Source organism: Trichoplusia ni, unplaced genomic scaffold, assembly GCF_003590095.1.
Source record: "Trichoplusia ni isolate ovarian cell line Hi5 unplaced genomic scaffold, tn1 tig00002164, whole genome shotgun sequence".
Lineage (NCBI taxonomy): Eukaryota > Metazoa > Arthropoda > Insecta > Lepidoptera > Noctuidae > Trichoplusia > Trichoplusia ni.
Window position 1 is genome coordinate 2221 of NW_020800210.1, and position 26454 is coordinate 28674.

Consider the following 26454-nt stretch of genomic DNA (forward strand, 5'->3'; position numbering starts at 1 on the left):
AAGATTCGATTTTTTATTTTAATAACTTCCATGTTATCATCGCAGAATATGGATCATCCCTAGACCGTATTCGGCGGACAAACATTTTGATGATGCCCGAAGACGACTAAACTCATAAACTGTTGAGTTATCTGTAAACGCTCACCCAATTACGAGTTTACGATCAACTAAAAAGGTTCTAACTCTAATTGACTTTTTAATCTCGCTATTTACCATCCTCCTTAGTCATTCTGCTATCTGTCCGTTGGACAGCTCGGGTCATCGCACATTATTCTGTCACACGTAACCACAATTTGTCAAAACTTGCAGTGTTTATGTAATGAATTGTTTTATAATAAATCAGTAGTAATCACAATAATCATTTATGGGTTTATTTTTGATACAGCTGTAATTCTATCGATCTACATAGCAATGGGCACAGTTCATGCAAGGGTAAGACCATGGTGTTGTATGTGTCAGGTGCAGGGAGCTCGCGGTAGTGACGAGCAGACACGGGGACTGGGCATAACCTCTTTATGTGTAAGCGGGCCGGCACACTAGTCTGTGTAGAGCAGCGTCCCGCTTCCACTGATATAAGCGGTAGTGGGAGGTCCCTGTCGACGTAGATCTCATTCATTACCTGATAGTGTTGTGACTTCATCAAATTGTGACCAACTCTGTAGAATTTCAAAGGATTGCCGCTAACTATAGAATTTTCCTTTTTTACTATTTTCTCTCGTTTGCAATAATTTGAATATCTATTCCGTTTTTATTATAACTTACTGTTCAGTAGTTTAATACCAAAATAGGATAGTCAACATAACACAATTTAAAAATTACACAGAAAAAAAAAGAGTTCTACTCGCTATGCCATCTAGCCTCATCACGTGACCCCGAGGATGTTTTACAAATTTAATGTTCTTACAATTAGTTCATGTGTGTATGTGTGTGTAGGTAGCGCACAAGTATTGCTTCAACGAGGACGAGGGGGGGCTGTTCGACTTCGACGACAACCCGGACCTGGACGACGAGGAGCCGCCGCCCGCTGTCAACACCAACATATCGCTCAATTCCGTAAAGGTTAGTATAATAATAATCCTTATCGTGTTGAGGTGATGGTTCAGTATTGCTTGTAACGTCACTTAGCCAACGCGCACTAAAGTTACTATAATAAATAACAAACTCACCACCGGGCCCGCCCGCTACAAATAGAAAATTGTCCCATTTAAACATAAATCGGGATAAAAAGTATCCTTTGCGTTAATCCTAGTTATAAACCATCTGCGTACCAAGATGCGTCTAAATCCGTTCTGTGGTTGTGAAGGGGAACTAACATCCTAACACACGTATTTTCGCGTTCATAATATTACAGTTGCATTTTAAATAGTTCTTATTTTCGGTCCCACAAATTTACTTCAATACTACAAACAATAAGTAACCTTATAATTTTTCATGTTACGGTTGCAAATTACTTGTGCAGGCGCGGGTGGATCGGGTGCATGTTGACGGCCTGTACCGCACCAAGGATGACGTCATCCGGAACACTGTCGGCGACCTATTCAAGGCCACAGACTTCGAGGACGTCATCGTGAGAGCACACAAGGTGACACACAAGCACAAACCTGGTTTACACACGCACACTCACTAAACAGATACAACTCACAAGCCGTGTGTGTGTTCAGGCGCGGCAGGAGCTCGACTCTCTCGGCTGCTTCGGACATGTGTGCGTGTTCATAGACGTGTCGTCCGGACCAGACGCGACGCCCGATGGACTTGAGGTGACACACACATACACACTGCTACCCAAATCATATATTACTGTTACTTAGTATTTTTATAATTTTAACGTCAGGAGTATATTGCCGAATTCTGTTTCCAAGGTGTTAAAATAAACATCTGCGTTTTAAATTATGAACTTCTTCCAAAATACACGTGTAGCGATAAATCCCAATCTTCCAAGTTAAAGAAGGCTCAGGGATCAGGGAGTGTACACTTACAGATAATGTGTGTGTGTGTGTGCAGGTGACGTTCCAGGTCCGCGAGTTGTCGCGCGTGGCGGGCGGCGTGAACGCGGCCGTCACCGACGACGAGGGCAGCATTGTGCTAGGTATACTACTCTAAACACTGATACACTTGGATCAATTCTTGAAAGAATTTCGTATTTCTGGGGTACTCATGTGGTGTTGAGTTGTTGGTGATTGGTAAAGCTCGAGTAATTTGCACAATTATTTGGAAAACTAGCTATCAAGTTGGTTCGACAATCTGACAGTTTATCTGTAGAAGGAATCCTATTGTAGGACTCGTAAGTATTTTACTTAAATTAAAAGATTCTATCCCACTTATGTCCCCCTAGGCGTGAAGTTGCCGAACGTGTTCGGTCGCGGCGAGCGCGCCGCAGCCGCCTACAGCCTCGGACTCCGGAACACTTCCAACTTCAACCTCTCCTGCACCAAGCCGATGCCGCTCAAACCATACACTCCCGTGTGAGTACAGACCCAACTATCATATGGATCTATATCTCTATCTAATTCTATAAGTACATAAAGCCTCCACTTCATTAGTACAACTATCAGATTAATCATTCCAAAAGCTATTTGTCGATAGTTCAGTCATTCGCGACACGGAGCCTACTGTCAAATTAAATCTTTAGTAGTTGTGGGAAAGAGGCGCTAGCTTACACCTCACTTTCACATCTTTCGTGGCCTCTTTACATTTTAGTGAATAGCGTGTTCTATGACGATATTTGTTTGTTATCGCACTAAGAAAGATTGTGGTTTAGTTCCATGCCAACTTGTTATATATCCTCTTCGAAGAAATACGGGCAGTCTTCAGACCTGTGCTATGAGTTGTCGCTAACCTAGATGTATTGTGTGCAGGCTGTCGGCGTCCCTGTACCAGCAGAACCGCGAGTACCCGTGGTCCGGCTACCGGCTGCTGGACCGCGGCTTGCTGCTCGACGTCGCCTTCAAGACGTCGCCCACGGTCAGTCATGCCCCAGTTTCTGGTAGGCTGATCTGATGAATCTACTGGCAATATTGCATGATTTGTTGACCACAACTTTAATAACTAATCACATCACTTCACATGCAATTTGACAGATGGTTAGTGAAGTTTTGAGTTGATAAACAGTCATTAACTTGTAGCCATGCTGCTTCCTTTCGTCTTGTGGAAGCACAAAATTGTCATAATTTTTGGCTTATCCGTGTGCCCTCTTCCTGCATATAGTAAAATACGAAATATCTCCCTAATCCTGGACTTATTATATTAACACACTTGCGTAAAGCCTTCTCTGTGGGATGCAGTAACGTTATTCCCTATTTTAGACGAAGCACACAATCCAGTGGGAGGGGCTGGTGCGCGAGATGACCGTGCTCAACAAGACCAGCTTCAAGATCAGAGAGAGTAGCGGTGAGTCACGTACAGTACTGTACAGGACAACACACCATGACGTGGTATACAAACAATGTCTTAAGACGTAGAAAGCGTAGAAAGACCATTTTACAATAGTTAGAATTTTCCAAGCTTATGAAGCAAATTTATCATAATGGAAAAAAGAATTTTTTCACGTATTCTCTTGGGATCTCCATTTTCCGACTCTTTAAATCATAAACTGACATGATCAGTTGTGCTGTGTCTGACTGTGTTATGGTTCGGCAGGGCCGCACCTGAAGTCGATGGTCCGGCACGTGATCAGCATGGACCACCGCGACGAGGCAGTGTTCCCGACGCGCGGCACGTGGGTGCAGGTCAGCACCGAGGTGGCCGGGCTCGGCGGCGGCGTCGCCAACGTCAAGACCGAGCTGCACGCGCAGGCCAACCACAGGCTGCACGATGATGTTGTAAGATTATATGTTCACCATCATTTATAAGGGCTTATCCATTGATGCTGGTATTCGGAGATCCTGACACAGGACTACCCTAAATTGTATGCCTTTGACTGTAGAAATAGAGTTCGGGGTTTGAGCCCAAGGACTTAAAAATATGTGGATATGGATATCCCATATTGCTATTACCACTACGTTTAATGAACTAAAATTAGTGTCGCTACAAATGTGAAAACACATTTTTCTAAATAATTAATTAACTATATCACGAGTATAATTTAAGTACGGATGGCGTTTTCTCCGCGCGAAGGTCCTGCAGGCGACGGGCGCGCTGGGCGTGCTGCACGACGTGTTCGGCACGGAGCTGCCGGACCACTTCTTCCTCGGCGGGCCCACCTCCGTGCGCGGCTTCCAGCAGCGCGGCGTCGGCCCGCACAACGACGGACAGGCGCTCGGCGGACGGGTATGCATCAACTACTACTAGTAATACTTATACATGAGAAAACAACGGCCATGATGGCTAATCGAGCGAGGTCTCAATTGTTTTGTTTTTGAACATAGTAAAACTTCATTGAATTTAAAACATATAATAATACGCATCAGCGATCTGGTAATCATGTTGGGGTTAAAGTTAATTCATGATAGGCAGATTTCTAGATTTCACTTGTTGCAAGCGTGCTGTGCACACATCGACACGGATGCACGGTTCCCGATATTCTATTCAGACTTCCGTGTCGGCAATGCTTACGTTGGAAATAAACAGCGTAAAAAAATCCCGAATTAGAGTACGTCCCGTCGCGATCACGGAGCGCACGGACCACGGCCGCCTAGCCAAGACATGATGTCAAAGTCATGCGACTAATCGTAAGGAAATGTCGCTCCCATACATTGGGACCTCATTATTGACGTTAACGATTGTAGATCCGCTCTTCGTGTGTGTATAACTCGAGCGTGTGTGTGTCAGGTGTACTGGGCGTCGGGCGTGCACCTGTACGCGCCGCTGCCGGTGCCGGGCGCGCGCTCGGGGCTGGGCGCGCTGTTCCGCTCGCACCTGTTCCTCAACGCGGGCGCGCTCGCACTGCCAGGTCAGACACCCACACTCCGCATACGGCGAGGTACATACTCACATGCACACACACTACTAACACACACATACACATAACTACACTGTTGAGAACAGACTCGAGATTTTAACCACACATCCGGTAACAATTCTCTATTACATTAACTTAAAACATATCTAAACATTAATTTCTTTGACAGTTTTATGCCTGGTTGAAGTGAAGTTATCTCTCTGTGTCTACGTAACTGTATTTGCTCTGACAGCTTTACTGAACGACGTGGGTTCAATTCCCACTGAGGACAAATCTTTGTGTGATGAGCACGATCACTTGCTCCGAATAGTTAATAGTACTCAAGCTTTGCTTAGTTTACGCTAGATGGCGCTGTATGCCATCGTGGCATGTTCTCACTTCAAGCTTTGCTTAGTTCGACGCTAGATGGCGCTGCATATATCTACATGTAGGCATGTTAATTACTTCAAGCATTGTTTCGTTCGACGCTAGATGGCGTTGTGTTTCACGGTGGCACCTTATGACTTGCCTAGTTGACGCTAGACGTGGTTGGTGGTTGTGTAGAGACCCGCGACGTGTCCCGCGAGTCGCTGGAGGCGCTGCGCGTGGCGCGCGTGTCGTGCGGCGCGGGCGTGTGCGTGCGGCTGGGCCGCGCCGTCCGCCTCGAGCTCAATTACGTGCTGCCGCTGCGGGCGCAGCCGCGCGACCTGCCCGCCAGCGGACTGCAGTTCGGCGTCGGGGCCAACTTCTTATAGGTACGTAGTCTTTGCTGTTGTGTTGCTTATGTCTAAATATTTATTAAATACTGGCCTGTGAATGTCGAATATGGAGGTGGCTTTGCGGTTCTATGCATGAATTTGTAGGTTCGCAGGAAAAGGGCCAATGTGACTTTTTCAAAGCATGCATTTTCTTAATTAAGTATTCTAACACACCAGTGACAAGTGGTGAAGAAAAACATTGAGGAAACTTAGATACCAAATATTGGAATCTGAAATCGTCAACCCTCTGTGAGCTAGCGTGATGAATGCTCAACCATTCCCTATACGGTAAGAAGCCTGTGCCCAGCTGTGGGACATATATAGGCTGGCGTTATAGTATTTTTATGTATGTCCTACTGTCCTGCTACCGCGACACCAGGTTTCAAATCCTTCCTGCATGATCCGTTTAACACAAGCTTGTATTCTCTCCCTGTTCCAGACAGTTGGCGTGGTCTCCCGCAGCCTGTCCACAGACACACAAACATGCCACAATGTATACGTCTCTGCAATACAGTAATGTCCTGTTCTCGTCACTGTTTTAATCAATTTACTAAATATGTGACCCTCCTCTATGTTGGGATCTCGTGAACATACTATTGTTATCAGACCATGAGTGTTCATAATTCGCGTGAAACTATTTTCGATAAATATTTCTGATTTGAGACAGAAAAGTTTAAGTTTATTCAATTTATTAAAAAATTGTGATGATTAAATAAAAATTAAACAAAAAAAGTAACAAAACAACATTTATTAAATATCGACTATTCTAATATTTACAATTGTACTAATCATTCGGTTTGTACACAAGTTACATGCCAACAGACAAGTGACGTCACTTGTCGAACATGAATGTCATACGTAGACATTTGATGAGTTCTGCATTTGCTAATACGATGTAACATTGTCAGAGTCCACTAAGAACCGGTTGCCATCTCTCAAACTAATATTATTGCAATCTGTCTAACGGACTAAACAGATTTATTCAATAGCCTATTATCGCTAGCGTCGGGTTCCCGTAGTACCAACTCGTTTCCGTGTGGAGTCCGCCTCCCGCCCAACAGCGTGACGGTGTGGCGGTGTGACGGCGTGACGGGCTGGCCTAGTAGAGCGGCTTGTTGAAGGAGTCCTGCTCGAGCCGCGTCTGCATCATGTCGTCCTCGTTCATGTTGTGGATGCTGGTGGGCGGGATCAGCGCGCCCGCCACCGACCTGCCACAGGGTACACAATAATGTATGGGTTAGGTAATGAGTGATAGCTATGGAAGTATGTCTTTGTTTTAGGTCTAATGCAAATGCCTTGACGAACACAAAAAGTTTCAATGGTTAATAAAGTCAACAATTAAAACTGAACATATGTTTCAAAACAATTCTAAAATTAAAGACTTCTTAAGTGAATTGCGAAATAAGTTTCATCTTAATATTCAAAAGCGACACGAAAAGGATCTCTTGTCTCACTATGATCATACTGTCCTGAACTGTCCTCGTCATTGCGCTGGGGACTGACATTACATTACTGTGAGACTTATATTACTGTCGAGTAGTGTAGAATGCGGGCATTGATATTGAAATAATTATAATAAATATAAATTAATGCGGACAACATCACATACATTGTTCTGAACCCAAAGTAAGTTGCTAAATCACTAGTGTTATGGAATTCAGATACAACGAAGGTACCACAAACACCCAGACCCGAGACAATGTATAAATGTGAATTTTTACGTTGACCCGACCGGGGTTTGATCTCGAAACCTCAGAGCTAGCGGCACCTTGAAACCGGTGCGTACGCCACTCGACTACGGACGTCGAGGGGCAGTTTCAAGGTGTCGCTAAATATCAAAAAAATATGAAATACAAATAACAATAATGTAAGTTGGTTCCAAAAAAAACAGTGCTAGAAACATGTATATAACCCTCTCTGCCCCACTAACCTGCCCTCAGCGTTGAGGAAGTTGAAGGTGGAGCAGGCGTGCTCGGTGGGCAGGATCTCGACGTTGAGGTTGTTGGCGCGCGCCGCCGCCAGCACCGCGCCCGCCTCAGGACGGTTCGACGACTCCAGACCTACGATCTGATGTCAGACAGGGGATTAGTATGGAATGGCCTGTCACACCTGAGTTTGTATGTTTGATCCCCACCTGGGATTAAAGTATGTGAAGAGCACAAGTGACGATGTGCTTGGGAACACTTCGAATTATTCTTCCATCAGATATAAACTATAAAAAAGTTTGGATTGTTGCTTTAAATACGTCAATATTATATGTACTTAACATTGTTTTTTAAATGTTAGTCTGTAATATGGCTCAGGAATCAGCCAACCAAGATCTTGTTACTGTGAAAATTGTAGTAACTAGTCAAAACAACTTTAAGTATAGAAAAGATCTAAGTTAGTAGTTCAATTGATTAATTGCCTGTTCACGATCACTGATTAGTCACTATGTGGCAGATAAATTTACATTGTTTGTATGAAAAAATCTGTCAAGTAATTTAACGGGAAATTTTATGGCAGTGTTGAATCGGGCCCTACAACTTACAAAATAAATAAAACACCACAATAAGTGTGGTCACCCTGTCACTACTCACCAGCAGGTCTATCTTGGGCTCAAGCAGCTTGAACAGTTTGAGGGACTGCTCCGTGATCTGCTCGGCCGCCGTCACCTGCCAGGACAGGACTGTCCTGTATTCAACATGTACGTTAAGTTGCATTCTTAACTGACTGCATGCATAGCTAAGTGGTATATGTCACTATGCCTAACCAGGGGTGATCCATGTATGTTCTCAGTCTGGGTGTCTCTGTGCATGTGACTTTAATGTTTGTGAAGTCTGTTGAATGGGGGTAGATAATGATAAATAAAAATTTAACTGAACTGGCTAATTTTGCAGTATTAACTAGAGAGCCCTTTTATTTAACATAAATATTTAGGGAGCTCAGAAAATTGCCTCTGTCTAGCTTGCAAAAGCATTTTGTGTTGTGTGTTAAAAATACACTTATTGCAACAAACATTGTGGTATTGTGACTCTAAAGTTAGCAATCCTTACTTGGGGAAGATGGCCATAGGTCCTAATACTGTGAGCCCATTGTTCAGCTTGAAACCATACTGAAACAAACGATTATTAGATTATTACTAAATAACTTTACAGTTTTCTTATATAATATTTAATTATAATATATGTCATTGTATGTTCATGTGAACTTGACATAAGTTTTCAACAGCTTTCAACATGGAGCAACTATTTTCTGACAATATAGAACAAGTTTAATGGGTGGTATCGTCATAATTAAAGACCTATTAAAGAATTGAGTAGGGAATATTAAGGTGAATTCTATAGTCTCACCGTGGCGTACGAGTCTATCATGAGCCCGAACTCGGGGTCGTTGTTGAGCACCCGCACCGTCGTCTTGCCCTCCCCCTCGTAGGCCGCCTTGCCGCGCACCGCACTGTATGTCATAGACAGCTTTACTTATTGTACCACACAAAATGATGCATGGAGTTTGTTATTGTAAAACTAACCTCAAAATCGGTGTCGCATTTTTAATAATACTGCCATTCTTCACTAATCGGAACGTTTTGGTCAACATGTTGTTTTTAGGTAAGTAAATAACTAATGAATATTATATTTGTTGAAATTCCTTTGATCAAATCTATTGCGCGCAGTTTGTTTTCGTTTTTGCCAAACTGTCAGTAATCTGTCACTCACAGAATCTGTCAATGTGAGATTCATTCCGTTTCACGCGAACTTTTTACATCACTTTTTCATTACTCAATTTTCATTTTTCAATACGTTTATTTCATTCCATAATATGAACTTAGGTGGTAGGTACATACCGTACATAAGTATTATATAATATGTAATTCCCTTGGAACCAATGTAGCTCATACCATGGATAAATTCATAATTTTAATTTTTCAGATTTATAATTGAGAAGAAAATGGTGTAATGTACATAATAATGATGATGGTAATAATAATAATGATGGTACCAAAGTACCAATCTCTTTGCTATTATTAAATTTCTATCAGGAAAAGGTGCACGGCGACATGAAGTAGGTAAGAAAGAAAAACACATTATTTTGAAACTGATTTGTAATATATTTCAAAGGATTCAATAAAATGGCTACTTATTCTTAACATCACATTGCAATTTGCTTGCTTATTATTTAACTACTTAACTTAAAAAAATAACTTAATTGTGTCCATATTTATCCTAAATAATACTTAAAGTGATAAAACTGAATGTCGGATTAGACTAGGCATGGGATAATAGAACAAAATATATCGATATAAATCGTGCTGATAATTTTAGGCAATATCGATACGCAAAGTAAAACGTATCGTTTTTTTGCCAATGAAGTTAAATATGTAATAACTCAACTTTTATTTAATGAAGGCGCATTTTTTTGGACAATCTGAGAGCAGTTTTTTATTAATATGATAAACAGCCGCACCAATGCTGTCATAACGGGCAATCACAGTCATGGTGTCGTTACTTTACACACGCAAACATAAATATTTGGTTATTGCCTCGGGCACTAACTTACACACTACAACACTGACAATTAAATATACATCTCACATGCATTAGTTTGCCACATTTTATAACCTAAATAAAGGTTATTGAAATTGACAGCCCTAGATTTTCGTTTTACTAATCCAATACAAAACTTACGGCTAACGAGACTGTACACGATACTACATAGATACTAGCTTAACGATATGTATCCGTTACTTATACTAGGCGTTACTAACGTAACTATTATCTTAAAGTATTCACAGCTATTCACAATTCCCATCACAATCATTGTCTTTGTATTAAAATAACACAATATTATACCTAATATACGAAACGTAAATATTAGGTTACAATAGTGATGTTACAATGTTACAATTTTCTAATATCGATATTTTTACAGAGCGATATTTATGACCAACACTTAGTAAACGTTTTAAAATGTCTATTTGTCTCTACATTTCGCTTTGAAAGAGCAGAGACAACGCGACGTTGATCTGACACACGCGCGCTAGAGTGGAACAGTTCCTAATATCCCTAGTATTGTTTGTGGTTGGTCGTCATCACGTGTGCAGCGCGCCCTGCTGCTGCAGCAGCTCCCAGTAGAGGCCGCGCTGCTTCACCAGCTCGTCGTGAGACCCGCTCTCGGCTACCACGCCTGGAACATGAGGAAAGAGTTTATATTATGACTACATAGGAACAACGATGGTTGTTTTTTTTAAACAAAAAAAAAGAGCGCCTTAAATAGCAGTTTATCCAGTGGTTACCGGAGTAAGTACCCTGACTGCTATACCGGAGGTCGTGGGTTCGGTTTCCGCCCAGGAAAAATGTTTGTGTGACGAGCACGATCATTTGTTTTGTGTCTGGGCGTATTTCATCTACATTATGTATGTATAATTTAGATATCTATAAGTATGTTTATCAGTTGCCCAGTACTCATAAAACAAGCTTTGCTTAGTTTGAGACTAGATGGCGTTGTGTGGATGTTTTGGAATATTTTCTATGTATCGACACCGTACTAGGCATCGTGGACGACGTCCAGCGCTTGTGCTCACCCTGGTCGATGACGCAGATGATGTCGGCGTGTCGCACGGTGGCGAGGCGGTGCGCGATCAGGATGGTGGTGCGGCCGGCCGCCGCCGCCTCCAGCGCCGCCTGCACCGTCTGGACACACCACACATACAACTTTGTATAATGTACGTGCATGTATATACTAATATTATAAATCACTTTCACGCAAAAGCTAATGAATCCAATGTTATAACATTTGGTACACGGATAATCTAGAGATTAAAAAAGGACATAGGCTACTTTTGAACTAGAAGAATGGTTGTAAGGAGTAACGGGGTGTTCAAAGTGTATGTGCAACTTTTTTGATGATATGTCAATATTACATCAACCGAGCATTCAAACGGAAACGAGAACCAAGTAGCGCATAAACTGAAGTCCACAGGGGCGGGGTGGCGGGTGGACTTTGTGGACTCTGCGCTAACGGAACCTACGTGGGAACCGGTTGTCATCTTATAGGCGAGTTATACGAAGGAGTGTAAATTATGTGGAGAGGAGTGGAGAGGTTGTTAAACATGAATGTGGATGAATATAGGGGAAGAGAACTACCAAAGAAACGATGGATGGATTGTTTAAACGATATAGTATTTTTGCACAAGATAAAATTAAGAGGAGCTGCATGCGCGGTATTCAATACTTCTAAAGTTATATCAATGCCGTTGTCCAGAAGTGGGCATACCTTCTCGCTGTTGGCGTCGAGCGCGGAGGTGGGCTCGTCCAGCAGCAGCAGCGCCGGGCTCCGCAGCAGCGCGCGCGCGATGCCCACGCGCTGCTTCTGGCCGCCCGACAGCGACGCGCCGCTTGACGCGCCCAGCATCGTGTCGTAGCCCTGCGGACACACTCTGGGTGACTACTCAGGTATACAGGTAAATATTAAAGTAAGGAGAACAGCGCTGTGATACTCGAAAACAGATTGGTATTCATTTGTCATAGAGTGCATAATTATTTGAAAAAAATTGTATCGAATCGCCCTATAATTTTATTGTTCAACATTATGTTGATTTGTAGTTTTAAGGATTATTTGTGATGAGTATAGAATCTAGCAGTTTCAAGACGAACTTAAACATAATAATGTTAGTAACTCCATTCGAAACGACAATAATACGAAATCATTAAAAGTTAACCATAGCTTTTGTTGGCCTCACTAAATTGGCAACATCCCACTTTTTCTCCTCGTCTGATGAATGATTTCGTAAGGCTCATTAGCGATAAATACAAGAGACTTTAAGAAGTTGACTCTCTTATGTAAAAAAACTGAAAGCGAACTTTAACAGCGATTCAGAAATCCCTACTCAAGTAACAACGCCATCTATCGGAACATTTAACAAATGGTTTTAACCAGTACCGCTTGTTACGACATCTAGTAGCCAAGTATTATTAACACATTTCGACTTCGGTATAATTTTGAGATATTTTTTTACAAGTTCAGTTTATTCAATTATGATAGGTAAGTATGACTTGATTACAATCCTTAATTTACCTAACTAATATCATATAGTTAGGCCTGATTAGCACGGGAGCTTTTTTAACGCGAGTTAAAAAAGCTCCCGTGCGAATCAGGCCTTAGCCTAAAAAATAATTAGTAACAATTTGACTGATTTCAATATCTATAGATACACAAGAGAATTACAAAAAGGTGTATTTTCGTATGTGCAGTGCCGACATAGTGCCGAAACCCGGGATTGAACCGGGGACCTTTAGATCTTCAGTCTAACGCTCTCCCAACTGAGCTATTTCGGCTGCACAACTTCAGTGGAAAAACGATAATACGTACGGGATAATGCTATTGATTGGCGTAGATAAACACTCATTCTGAAACTCAATCAAGGTCAATTGGACTCTGTTTTAACACATTAATGCATAACAGTGTAAGGCGTAGTTGCAACTAGTAAGTTGTCACAAGTTAACGCTAGTAGCCTCCTCCTGTAGCAAGTAGTAATCGTATTCTCAATGACGTATTTCGAATAAGTGTTTAGGAATGGCTGATTATCTATGTGGAACCTCGGGTTCTGTGTACTGTTGATGGGTACCGAGTCTGCATACCAGGGCTGGAATTAGGGGAGGGCAACCGGGGCAAAAGCTCCGGGGCCTCCACAAGCAGGGACCTCCACAATAGAGACTTCGGAAAAAAAAAAATCTTTCAAATTTCAACCAACTTTCAGTTAGTAAACCTAGTAAACATCTTTTCCTTTGATATTTTTTTCGCTTTTAACTTTACCTTCAGTCACTTTTTACCTACAAAATTGTTCATTTTATTTGAAAAATAATTTGGGGCATGGCACTCCTTTGTTGCCCTGAAGCCTCTGGATCCCTAAATCCGGCCCTGTAGCTTACCATGGGTAGTCCTGCGACGAAGGAGTGCACATTGGCCTGCTGTGCTGCCTGTATGACGTCCTGCATGGAGGCGGTGGCGGCGGCCGCGCCGAACGCGATGTTGTCCCTGAGCGAGCGCGAGAACAGCGCCGGCTCCTGCTGCACGAGGCCCAGCTGCGCGCGCAGCTGCTGCAGCGGCAGCTGGCGCCGCGTGTCGCGCCCGTCCAGCGTCTGAGGGAGCAAGCACATCAACCATCGGTACTGAATAGTGAGCTCATACAGCATGGCGATACTGTCAGCCCATGATTAGAACTGCAATCTTGATAAATACTCTCGATAAAAAAATAAAGGGTGGGCCGTTCCCAGCCCGATGGACCGGTATCCTAAAAAGGATGAGTGGTATTTACTGTAGGTACTCAAAGAGTAAAAGTGGTACTGAGGCACCGCTTTCCGTCTATTCGTCTCTCACAAGGCTGTACTAATAAACCTTTACAGGCAGATAGTTAAAATATCACGGGATATATTAATAGCAATAGATATATTAAAAGCAAGTACATACTTACTACGTTTATTTAACTATGTTGAATGTTTTTATAACTACTTTCGCACTAAGTAATTTTACCCTTACGTCACGGGTTTTCACAAATATTGTAATAAGCACAAGACACCTCGGAATTCAGAACATTTGAAGTTCACACGAATGCTTATCCTACGTGGGTATCGATCCCGCTACGCTGTCCGTACAGTTACTACAATACTGGTCATAGTACACTTACGATGGTCCCCCGCTGCGGGTCGTAGTCCCTGAGCAGCAGCTGCAGCAGCGTGCTCTTGCCGCAGCCGCTGTGGCCCACGAGCGCGACGGTGGCGCCGGCGGGCACGCGCAGCGACAGCCCGCGCAGCACCGCCGCGCGACCCGGGTACCCGAACTCGATGTCCGAGAACACCACCTCACCCGCCGCCGACTGAGGGTAAAGTGCAGGGGGATGAGACATTAGATAGTATGGAAGAAGAAGACATGTTGCGAACACCCCAAAAATTATTGGGATAAGGGGAGGGGAATGATGATGATGATTCTAGCCTATTCAGATGTAGCTTCTGAATAGGATATACAGGAAAATAAATATGCTTTAGAAAGATTTATTCATGTAGGCTCTATGGTGAGTTTTAAACTGTTTCTCTCTTAGTATATTTGTATGTCTAAACTCCAAGGTCATCCACATCGGTGTGGCTGTCGCAGAGGTTTCTATTCAGCAAGAGTCTGACAATTAAATAGCTGCACCTCAACCTAAAAAATGGCGTCATCGTCCTCTATTCTATAGGAGAATACATGAACTGCCCAAGGTATCGTCAACATCATCATCCACAGCCTTTATCCTCCCACTGCTGGGCATAGGCCTCCCCTTTCTCGTGCCAATTTGCTACAGTCCTGTGCCAGCTTCATCCGGACTCGAACCCAGACCTTTATTATGTCATCGACCCAAGGGCTATGTACTGACCCAGCCAGGTTCTAGCTGCACGCCGGGCTCGTCCCGGACGGCGGGCGTGCGGCGCAGCGCGTGCAGGATGCGCGCCCCCGAGCGCCGCGCCGCCGCGAAGCTCGGCGCGAAGGACAGCGCCGCCGCCAACATCCACGCGCCGTAGATCAGAGCTTCTGATACACTGTGGGGGGAGAGAGGGGGGTTACATGGTTAAATTGTTAAAAACGACTGCCGCATTAAGGGCTATAATCCTTGCACGACATGACTTGACTATAAACATGCACAAAGACACCCAGTCTCAGAATAAGCATTCGTGGATCACACAAATGCTTGTCCTAGGCGGGGAAACGTATACTTAGTTTGTCTGGCGTGGTGACCTCAACCACTCGGCTATCTGTGCAGTCAAATGTATCTCTACCCGACGTGATTAAGTCAGATATTACTCGGCCTAAATATCTTCGCAATAACCAAATTATTACTTTGAGACAGTAATTTCTCTGCTACGGTGACTATTTCTGCTATGCTAGAAAATATTTAAAAGATAATGGATTTATTAAGCCTGTACTAAATACTCGCGTTCTACATTACACCATAATATTACCAAAACATTTCTGATGTCACTCACAGTATAGCATTCTCGTAGGGCATGTCCTCCCTGGCGATCAGATATCCAGCGTAGGCGAGCGAAACGGCGTAGCCGAGCGTAGGCGCGCACATGCAGATGCCGTAGACCGGGCCGCGGACTCTACGCGACGGCCGCGAGAGGGCGTTGGCTTGCTCCAGGGCGGCTGTGTAGCGCGACAGAATTGTTTCTTCCACACCTGGAAAATGAAGATTTGGATTATAAATATTAGTATCACCATGTAAAAACAAAGTATTTATTCTCACTGCGCCGCCGGTCTGACTAGTGAAGGTTCATTATTCATGATGAGTCCTATCGCTTGCAAGATTACGACGCGCCCAGCTGTTTCCGCGTGGTGACCCCAACCACTCAAAACTAGCTGGTTATTGGAGGGTATGCCCCCCCTCACTCACCCAGACTGTGTACAGTCCTGACGTTGAGCACGGCCTCCGTGGCGAGCTTGGAGGCGAGCTCCAGCGCGCGGCGCTCGCGCTGCTCCGCGCGACGCGTCACGTAGCCCTCCAGGTAGATGCCGCCCATCACCTGCGCATCAACAGGGTACGTTAGTGTGGCTTTAGGTAAGACTGGGGCAAATGTGTAGTGTAGTGTGCTGCTCGCTTCGACAACTGCAGGAATCCAAGATTGGTTAGATTGAAGTTGAACTTGCTTGATTTATTTTTGCTACATATCTACGTTATACCGTTGCAATCCAAAAATTAATAGGATTAAAAAATCCAAATACCCACGTTTTTAAATGTTACTCCATTCTAATTTTATCAAAATCGGTCCAATCGTTTTTATAGTTTTAAATTACATTGTCATCAAGTTAGCCTGGCTACCCTGAAAATTTCCGCCTGCTAGCTTATCGGGAAGTGTTGAAAAAAATGGCTTCGATTTTGATTCAATGCAGTAGAGTTTCTGAGTGCTATACAAGTGGTGTGGGATGTCGGTACTCACGCAGGGCACGGAGAGCAGGCTGACGATGGTCATCTTCCAGGAATAGAGCAGCGACAGCGCCACGCCCAGCGCCATCGTGCTGACGCCCTGCAGCACGGTGCCGAGCCGGGTGCCTGCGGGGCGCCAGGGTTAGTGGGGGGAGACATGGAATAGACTGGGGTAGTCTGGTGGCGAATGGAGGAGTTTGGTTTTTATGGACTTAAATTCAAGAAAACTTTATGCGAAGATTTAAAAAGACTCTTCATTTTTTAATTCTACTGTCCTGAATCAGATACTCTATAATATGTCCGAGTAATGAAAAAGGTCATTGATATTTTTTTGTCAAATCTTCTTTTAGGACGAAATTAAATTAAAGGAACAGAAATTGAGAACCTATCCCTACGCAAAACAAAAACGAAACTTTTAAATACATCTGTCCTTAATTACGAAATCAATGTCTTTAGGAATTATCGGTTATTATTAGCATCTATTATATAAAATTCTCGGGTCACGGTGTACGCAATTGAACTCCTCCGAAGCTGCACGACCGATTCTTATGAAATTTTGTGCAGGTATGAGAATCTGACACCATGTATTTTTCATACCCCCTAAACGCATCTTTCTGCGCTGTGGCAAAACACAGCCTACTGGGACCACTAGTAATGTATAATAGTTGCTTCGGAACACCATACCGGTAGCGCCCTGCACGGCGGCGCAGTCGGTGGCGAGGCGGGCGCACAGCGCGCCCACCGAGTTCTGCACCATCTCGAACCAGCCCTGCTCCTGTATCACAATGTGTGTGGTTAAACATCACGTAATATAATAATTATAGTCAAAATAAGGTGAGTCTTTGAGATTAAATGAATGCAATTGAGGAGTTTGTTGCGCCATTTCTTCTTCACAAATGGAAAAATTAGGAAGTGGGCTACTCAGGGTGCTTTGCAATTTGAAGTTCAAAAGGTCCTAGGTAGCCTTATTAAATAATTTCTATCAAGGGTTAACTAAAAACAGTAATCTTAACGCAGAACCGATAACCGTTGGGGTAAACGAATTCTTGAGTGAAGACCGCGTCTCGGCAAACTTCGTGGAGGACATCCTCAGGCACGGTGGAGTGATCTGCGCAAGATGGCAGGAGCTGGATGCGAGCAGAAGATAGTAGATCTCGATAGCATGCAATTGAGGAGGCCCATGTCCACTAGTAGACGAATATGGGCCACCATTCCTATCAAAGGTGCACCGTAAAATTGTACCCTAAATAACAAACAATAAAGCTCACATTCTTTTACCTGTTTGAGATAGTTAGTGAAGAGCATCTGCCTGAGTCTGTCGGTGAGACTGGCGCCGGCGAGGTTGAGCAGCCAGGCCTGCAGGAAGGTGAGCAGGCCGCACGCCGCCGCCGCGCCCGCGAACAGCCCCGCGTACAGCTGCGACTGCGACAGGATGGCCGCCTTGTCCGACCACGCGAACATCTGGGGGGGGGGGGAGGGTGCAAGGGGTTAGAGTGAGCCAAAAGTAAAGAAACATCAGTCAGAGGTCTTCCTTGGAATTGTTAATTATACGAATACAAAATTAATTATAAAAAAAAATAAGAATACAAAAATATTTGCAATACAAGTCTTTGTACTTGAAACATTTTCAACAAGGACTTTTGGCCAGGTTAAGATTGAGGCCATCGCGTTTGCGATGGTGATTACTAATCCACACCTTGGTAAGAACGATCAGATTCACATGGTTAAAGTTTTCCGTAACGCCTGTTACCCTAGCAACTTTAGGTTGATCGAATCTATGCAAAGCTTTAACAGCTTCACCGACTTACATTTTTTCTAAACCTCTTCAAAAATGTTGCATCTTCTAGAAAATACTTACTCCATATAGCTTGGAGAACAGCAAGGCGAACAGCGGCATGGCGGCCCCGACGAGCAGCGAGGCGAGCGCTCCGCCCGCCAGCAGCGGCCACTCCGGCGCGTTCAGCTTCAGCAGCGACCAGCTCGACACCGAGGGGACCGCCTCGTCCGACTCCTGCTCGGGCTCTACGTCCTGGGAGAACAAGAGATAATGATAGCAAAATACTTATTCTGTTATTGACGGCTTTAGTGAATGGATGTAGACAATTTCGAGTAATGATCAATACTTAAAAGCAATGCAATCAGCTCAAAAAATGCGTATAATCAATTAAGCGAAATTAATGAATCTTAGTTGAAATGTGTTAAAGAAGAAGGATAACCTCGAAATGACGTTAACTTCTTAGAATTTTTGGACAAAAAATTATAAGTTCTTAGTTACAAGAGTCATCCCAAGGCAATCACATAATGATCGATTACAGGTTAAGCTACGCTTGATACAGTCGGTCTGCGGATGGGTGACCATCTATGTCATAACGAAATTCTTTTGTTTTTATGATTTCATAATTTATATAACTTTGATAGTCATTACGGGGAGTTAAAAGTTATAAACTCTGACAACAAATCTACTCATTAGTATCGTGTCGTCCAGGTAACTGGGTTGAGGAGGTCAGATAGGCAGTCGCTCCTTGTAAACACTGGTACTTAGCTGAATCCGGTTAGACTGGAAGCCGACCCCAACATTGTTGGGAAAAGGCTAGGATGATAGTTAATTTTCTTATTGTCGTTGTGTATGTATAAGTATAAGCTTATCACTCACCACATGTGCGAGCGCGTCGGCGGCGGCGTAGGGCACGTGCGCGGAGGACACCGTGCTGAGCCGGATACTGCTGCGAGTGAACCGCGGCAGCGAGTCTGACACACACACTGACCATTACTTATACGATAGTCGTCACATCACTCACATGAAAATATAATGAAAATAAAAATTTATGAGATACGCCTCCTTAAAAATATTGTGAAGATTTTTTCAAGGTTTTTTTTTTATATTTAGTCATCAGGGAACTACTTGTCTACTTTATGATAGTATAACTTTTTAATTATACCGTCAGACGTCAATTAATATTTATAAGTAACTATACATTTTATTCTTATTAGAAAAAGGATTAATTGTTTTAAATTTCCATGTTTCTGTTTTAACATAATCAGCAGCCTCATAATTTCCAGGTATTCCAGGTATATTGAGATAGCTTCAGTTATCGCCTCACCTTTAGTGGACTGCCTGCTGATGGACCTGGTGAAGGGCGGCGGCTGCTCCGTCTCCAGCACCTCGTCGTCATCCTCCTCCTGTGTGGGAGAGCTCGCGATACTCCTAAACATTAGAAGGTAATGTAAGAGAGCGAGATATAGAGAGCTTTTGAAGGAGATCATGCATTTAGTAATGCTTATAAGAGAGATATGCATTTTTAGAAATATTAAAAACTTCAGATAATATTATTGGGGTTTGGGGAATGTATATGTATTGATTTTACAGCATGACTAATGGTCTAGACTCCGCCGTCAATACTTTAAGTAAACCTGTTCTTATGGCTAAAGCGAGACGGCGCACTACATGAAGAGGACGGTCTTCTCACTTCTACAACTAGCAGCCTTATTATAGGTAACATTCACTATCAGAATTGTAATTACCTCAAATATATAAACAAATCTCGGCTTGTATAGAATAATGACAAACAGTCCGATAGACGGGAGGTTTTAGTATCCAGAAATGTTCACCGTGTGTGACCATGATCCTACTGGTATTACTAGAATGCGTACTTGTTAGTGATATCGTCCTGCACGAGGCGCCAGTAGAGGCCGCGCTTGTCCATGAGGTCCTGGTGCGAGCCCTGCTCGAGCGCGGCGCCCTGCTGCAGCAGCACGATGCGCGAGGCGCGCGCCACGCCCGCCAGCCGGTGCGTCACCATCAGCGTCGTGCGGCCCACCGACGCGGCCTCCAGCGCGGCTTGCACCTGCGGGAGTGGGTACAGTATTCTATATGACCATACATAGGATATAGCGAAGGAATATAAGCAAAGGATGATCGAAAGAGAACTCCCTCTCCTTTAGTTCCTTTAGTTTCCTAAGTTAAAAACCCTTATGTTGATGTCGGATTCAGATTCTCATAGGAAAGGGCTCTTGCAATATTTTCCTCTATATTCGGACTGAATGATTAAGTGTTTAGGTATACCTGTCGCTCAGCAGCTGGGTCGAGCGCGGATGTGGGCTCGTCCAGCAGCAAGATTGCGGGCTTCCGCAGCACGGCGCGGGCGATGGCCAGCCGCTGCTTCTGCCCGCCCGACAGCTGAGACCCACCTGAACCCAGTGTGGTGTTGTAACCCTGAGTACATGGGATGAATGTTAAATACACACTAGAGAAATGCCTCAAAAATATATTGAATTTTTAGAAGCGAAATCTTACAAGAAACCTTGGGCTAAGAATACCAGGCTTTTATTGCCAATGTCTAACGGTTTAATGTGAAGTAGTAATTAATTAAGTATGAAAGAGCTACATTTAGCAGTCAATGTAGACAAGTTATGTTTTGCCATACTGTTTACAATTCTAGATGGTTTGCTAGAAAAGGCTTAGCAGGCCACAAGGCTGTTACAATGATTTCTTTTTCCATTCCCCTTTCCCTTTTCAGAATTCTTTTAAGATATTTTTAATTTCATCAGTTATTCAGAATGATACTCACATTAGCTAGTTTGGTGATGAACTGGTGCGCGTGCGCGGTCTTAGCGGCGGCGATGACGTCATCGTCGCTGACGTCACCGGCGCCGAACGCGATGTTCTCTCGGATCGTGCCAGAGAATAGCACCGGCTCCTGACCCACCACACCTGGGCACCAGGACATCAGGATATCAGGCAAAAGAAGAAAATTTAATTATATTGGACTAAGTCAGTAGGTAATGCTGGAAATTTGGTTTGATTCCTTTCTGCTCAATTACTTGGTAAAGCAATCCGACATGGATTCGGTTACCTAGTTTACAAGATTTAGCCGATTACAATATGTTACAGAGCGACACGGTTTCTTATTAAGTCTCTAAGGTCAGAATGTAAAATTATTGATTTCAGGTCTCAAGATTTCCACAGCAAAATCAATTTAATTGCGGCAGCTATCTTTTTGCCACTAAACTTAATACATTAAACGCAGATTCGGTCGTTAAAGATTCATTCAAATAGAATGTATTATCATCCTCAGACACATGACTTTTCCGCAATTATAAGAAGCTGCATTTATGTTCAGTCCATGTTAGCAGACTGGACATACATCAAGCAAGTGCCCCACTCACCAATGCTGGCCCTGAAATGATGTAGATCGAGATCCTTGAGCTGGTGTCCGTCCACGGTGATGTTCCCGCTGTCGGGCTCGTACAGGCGCTGCAGCAGCTGCAGCAGCGTGGACTTGCCGCAGCCGGAGCCGCCCACCAGCGCGACAGACTCGCCGGCGCGGACGCGGAGGGAGAGACCGCGGAGGACCTGCCACGAGGGGAGAGGTGGTCACAATATGAGCGATAGAATACCAGTAATCATTTGTGTTGTAATGATATGAACTTCTACAGGAATATCTAGAACAACTAGCTGCTCCAAAACGCCAGCTGGAGACATTAGAAAGACGAAGATGCTATGATGAACAAATAGCAAGCGCTAACAAGAAGAGAAGAGAAGAGACAAGAATTAATAAGACAGGAGAGTGAGAAGGAGAACAGAAAGCTCGACCTGCCACGCGGGGTGAGGTGGTCACAATATGAGCGACACAATAATAGTAATTATTTGAGTTATACCCAAAATGCAACTCTAATTATAAAAGTTATTTATTGAACTCGATGCGATCGATAAGGAATGGGGTGACGTGTATTTTAATTATAATTATCTTTAGAAGTTTGAATAGTTATTTACATTTATTTGTTTTTGTTATTCGACTTTGTAGGTATAGAGTTATATAACTGTGTCAATGCGCCACTAGTCGAAACAGCCACACACACTCTGTGCCTGACACCTGTCAGTATCGCAGATTTTTTTCGCGCAGGAACTTCTATAGCACTTTTAGGTTTAATAAAACAGCAGAAAAGTTATTTTGTCGATTTGTCTGTACTAACCTTGACATCAGGCCTCGACGGATAATTAAAGTACAAATTCTCAAAAGTGATGTCTCCCTTGAACCCCTGGGGTTTGATCCCCCCGGGGGCCAGCGCGTTGATCCTGGACTTCCTCTCGAGAAGGCGATACAGCGAGCGCGCCGCCCCCCGCGCTGCGCTGAACTGCTCCAGGTGCGGCGCGCACATTGACACGTTCTGTGCTGCCATGAACGTCAGGAACAGGATCTGCAGATATCAAAAGATCAGGGTCTGAGTTACAAGTAGTCAGATATAGAAGGGATGATGAAAGGGGATGTCATCTAAATAGGGACAAATTAGGGAATCTACTTTACGTGGTTGACTGGGATATATTTTCATAGTACTTTAGTAAACAGTTTCCTCATAGGTATTTTATGAAACAGTTGAAAGTTCTCATGATCAATCAATCAATTAATTCAGGCTAACGACGTCCATTGCTGGACATAGGTCTCATAGAGTTGCCCCACAGCACCCAGCAATAGTCAAGGACATTAGTCTTATTTCGAAATGTAATGGATAGACCCCTGAATAACTATTAAGTGACGTAGCTGTGGTCACCATCGCCGGGGCGGGATTCACACCTTGGCATTAAAAGTAGGCATATAAAAAAAGCTTAATGTTTCGTTCATGCGCGGAACATCGACAATTTACATGATCAGTTGCCGCCTTTTCTAATATGGTACCATTTCCCTTCCACAGAGCGTCAACCTTTGATATGTTTCTTATAGCAGGTGTCTCTATCTCACCGTAACCATAGTCCCGGGATGGTACTCCTGCTGGTCCGGCGGCAGGTCCATGTCCCGGACGCACAGCTGCGCGCCGTATGCGAACACCACGGCGTTGAGGCTGTAGGTGAGCAGCCAGCCCAGCCCCGAGCCCGCGCCCGCCCACAGCCCGCGCGCGCGAGAGTGCACCGCCGCGCCGCACAGAGCCTCTGTGTATCTGCAGAGGATATTGTTGGAAAACAGATGTCTTTGTGCATGCGACTTGATAATTTGTGAAACCCCTCGCAAGAGAAGAAATAATTTTCTGGCAGGAGTCGTTTAATAAAATGAGAAGATAAAGATGGAAGTATTGGATTTTTTAGTGATCTTTTCACAAGAACGACCAACAACAACCACAGACTTAAAGGGGTGGTTGTAAGAGGAGGCACGGATCACTTATCAATATCAACCGTACTTGCAGCATTATATGGGATAGAACACAGGAACCTTGAGGTCACTTCCCGATTTGGTCTATCTGGATCATCTGCCTCGCTGCCTCTATCCCAGCATGATCACGACCCTACCTGTCGACCTCCATCTCCTCGGCCGCATACGCGCGCACGGTCCTCACGGAGGCGAGCGCCTCCTCCACGACGCGCGCCGCCGCGCCGTACGCCGTCACCTCCTTCGCCGAGCACTTAGTCTGGTACTGGGAATATAAAGGCAAGGAAATGAATATGACTGTCATAAATATGAAATATTTGGCACATAAATGAAAATACAAAATACTGATACTATAATTTTCTAGTATCTCATGTTATAGACCTTTCTTTATAGCCTGTTCAAGTTAAATAAAAGTCTTTTGATTTTCTGAAACCATTCATAGCTTATACTGACCAGGAAAGCAAAGTATCTAAAATACTACCTTGTGGGAGGCCATACGCGGCCTTAAAAGATTTTTAGAAATATTGTATTTAATATTTTTACATAGGATATAAGTATTCTTTTTTTCAATAATTTAGTCAATTCTTTCGATAAATCAATGCCACAACTTATCTGTAAAGTTTATCTAGAAATTTCTTATTGGACTTAATCAAAGGCTCTAGCTAAATCCATAACAAATGGCAATACATGGGCCATTCTTTTTGTCTTCTAGTATGTAATATGAATGAAAGTTACCTTGGCAACCACAGCAGCGACCACGACAGACAGCGGCACGACGGCGAGGCCGGTCAGCGTGAGCCGCCAGCCGTACAGCAGCGACACCGCGGCGCCGAGCACCACCGTGCCCGCCAGGCTCGCCGTCATCGCCACGTGCTCGCTCACGCCGCCGCGGAACTTGCCCATGTCCCTGTCATGCATAGGATACGTAAACACACGGGTCTCGATAGATTCGGTCCTTCGGTCTTTCCATAACCTCTTGCAGTAGTTGAAGCAATACAGCACATTACACGGTGTAGAGTGGAGTTGCCATTCCACAGTTGCAATAATATTGCTTATGTCGTGGCGGTAGGATCTCTAGTCATTAGGGCAGTTCTGTGCTCACAGTGAGCACAAGAAAGTGCAATACATTGAGGAATTGAGTCCCGCTTTCACATTTATAAGACTCTTGTAGTTAGAGCTCATTGTGGGTATTGATTGTGAAGGTCTGGAAGTTGCGCCTGATGGAGGGATAATGCAATCATATCTGGCTATACAAATGAATACTTGAGTGACAAAGAAGAACACTTACTCAGTGAGCGCGGTGGCAAAGTTCATGGTGGTGTTGGTGTCGAAGAAGGCGATCTCCTGACTGATGACAGAGCGCAGCAGACGCACTCGGAGACGCGTCACCTGCACAATATCGATATATGTTGTATATTACATATGTATAGGCAGTATAGGCATATGACAGTACAAGTCTGTGACCTTACTCTCTTGCATCTTGTTTTTATGCTGAGCTAGTTAGAGACAATTTGTATAATATCTGAAGGAGGCCAAACTTCGCTCTACGCAAAACACCCCAACGTCTTAAAAGGTATCTAAGGTTAAGATCATCACGCCAAACCCAAAGAGCGCGACGAGTCGTGGGTTCAGTCTCTTGGCAAGCATTCGTGTGACCCACGAATGCTTGTCCCAAGTCTGGATGTTCTTGTGCATGACTTGAATGTTTGTGGAAGCCCCCACGACAGAAGGATTAAAATCCTTAATGCATAAAAAGATGCTCTCAAAGTTTCGGCTCTTAACCCATTATTAAGTTATTTACGTTATGTCATATTACACTGACCATCCTAGCAGCGGCCCACTGTACAATAGCGACTCCGGCGGCTGCGAAGCTGATGTGGAGAACGATGATGACGGCGCTGGCGATGCCGAACGCCGCGCTGTCCGTCAGCAGCGCGTCCATGTGCAGCGAGCGGTTACCTGCGGGGCTGAGGGGGGGTCAGGGTGAGAAGATGGAGTCTTTTGTACAATATGTGTTGGAACTACTAAACAAATTGTGATCAGCTTCTGGGACCTAAATTGGCAAAGTAAGTTGAATTACGTATTGAAAATCTTTTTTAAAGTGGGTAGTTATTTTAAATAATATATCTGCATTTGGTGCACGGATAAAAATAGGGATACCGGGCTCTATTTGAACTGAGTTGGCTATACTTACGACCCGTAACAAGGGTAATGAATTAATTTTAACTGTCGGACAATGACCTCTAAAGCCTAAAACTAATGACTCTAGCGGTTGCCCGTTTCTAAAGCGACAGAAACAATGAACAGTGAGGCTTGACGAAGGCTATAGAACACAATACTCACAGTATCTCCCCTCCCCCGAACCAGCTGAGTATGTAGACGCGGGGCGCGAGCGAGGCGCTGGTCCTCTGCACGAAGAGCGCGGTGAGCTCGCCGTAGAGCACGATGCCGGCGAGCGTGCCCAGCGCGCTGGCCGCCGCCACCAGCGCGCCCAGCGCCGTCACGCACGCCTCCAGCGGGGTCGCGTAGCGCCACTGTGGGAGCAGGTAGTGTTAAATAGGTCCACATCAGGTGGAAAGTATCTTCTTTTAGTAACTTTTGTGAGGCACGGATAGCCGAGTAGTTGAGTGTTACCAGGCCAAACCCACTGTGCGCGTCGTGTCGCGGGTTCGATCCCGATCGACAAAGCATTTGCGTATGCTTATTCTGAATCTGGATTGTTCATGTGATTTGTATGTTTTGAAACAC

At 44.2% G+C, this 26454-nt stretch overlaps 3 protein-coding genes and 1 non-coding gene across 4 annotated transcripts; 1 reads left to right on the forward strand and 3 right to left on the reverse strand.

Moving 5' to 3' along the window:
- Positions 1 to 210: 210 nt before the first annotated feature.
- Positions 211 to 5373, forward strand: LOC113507460 (sorting and assembly machinery component 50 homolog A-like). Its single transcript, XM_026890314.1, has 11 exons — positions 211 to 432; positions 934 to 1059; positions 1460 to 1582; positions 1662 to 1757; positions 2002 to 2086; positions 2333 to 2462; positions 2856 to 2961; positions 3303 to 3387; positions 3637 to 3818; positions 4114 to 4266; positions 4768 to 5373. Exons 1-11 carry the CDS (start codon positions 412 to 414, stop codon positions 4963 to 4965), a joined length of 1305 nt encoding a protein of 434 aa, XP_026746115.1. The 5' UTR covers positions 211 to 411; the 3' UTR covers positions 4966 to 5373.
- Positions 5374 to 6366: 993 nt separating this feature from the next.
- On the reverse strand, positions 6367 to 9333 carry LOC113507461 (NADH dehydrogenase [ubiquinone] 1 alpha subcomplex assembly factor 3). Its single transcript, XM_026890315.1, has 6 exons — positions 9143 to 9333; positions 8967 to 9069; positions 8670 to 8728; positions 8214 to 8307; positions 7565 to 7701; positions 6367 to 6842 (listed from the first exon to the last, which is right to left on the reverse strand). The coding sequence occupies exons 1-6, from the start codon at positions 9208 to 9210 to the stop codon at positions 6734 to 6736; spliced, it is 570 nt and encodes a 189-aa protein (XP_026746116.1). The 5' UTR covers positions 9211 to 9333; the 3' UTR covers positions 6367 to 6733.
- Positions 9334 to 9488: 155 nt separating this feature from the next.
- LOC113507463 (multidrug resistance protein homolog 49-like) lies at positions 9489 to 26240 on the reverse strand (the record flags this gene model as incomplete). Its single annotated transcript, XM_026890316.1, has 25 exons — positions 9489 to 10797; positions 11195 to 11303; positions 11887 to 12036; positions 13542 to 13751; positions 14297 to 14485; positions 15020 to 15182; positions 15627 to 15822; positions 16037 to 16166; positions 16581 to 16693; positions 17252 to 17342; positions 17846 to 18028; positions 18426 to 18596; positions 19221 to 19315; positions 19669 to 19772; positions 20219 to 20412; positions 20631 to 20780; positions 21136 to 21278; positions 21734 to 21920; positions 22541 to 22765; positions 23305 to 23500; positions 23847 to 23971; positions 24442 to 24613; positions 24995 to 25095; positions 25529 to 25673; positions 26050 to 26240. Coding segments are annotated over 25 exons (3828 nt in total), but the record flags the coding sequence as incomplete, so codon positions are not given.
- On the reverse strand, positions 12875 to 12947 carry Trnaf-gaa. The gene has a single exon. It is a non-coding gene; the product is annotated as a tRNA-Phe (tRNA).
- Positions 26241 to 26454: the final 214 nt, after the last annotated feature.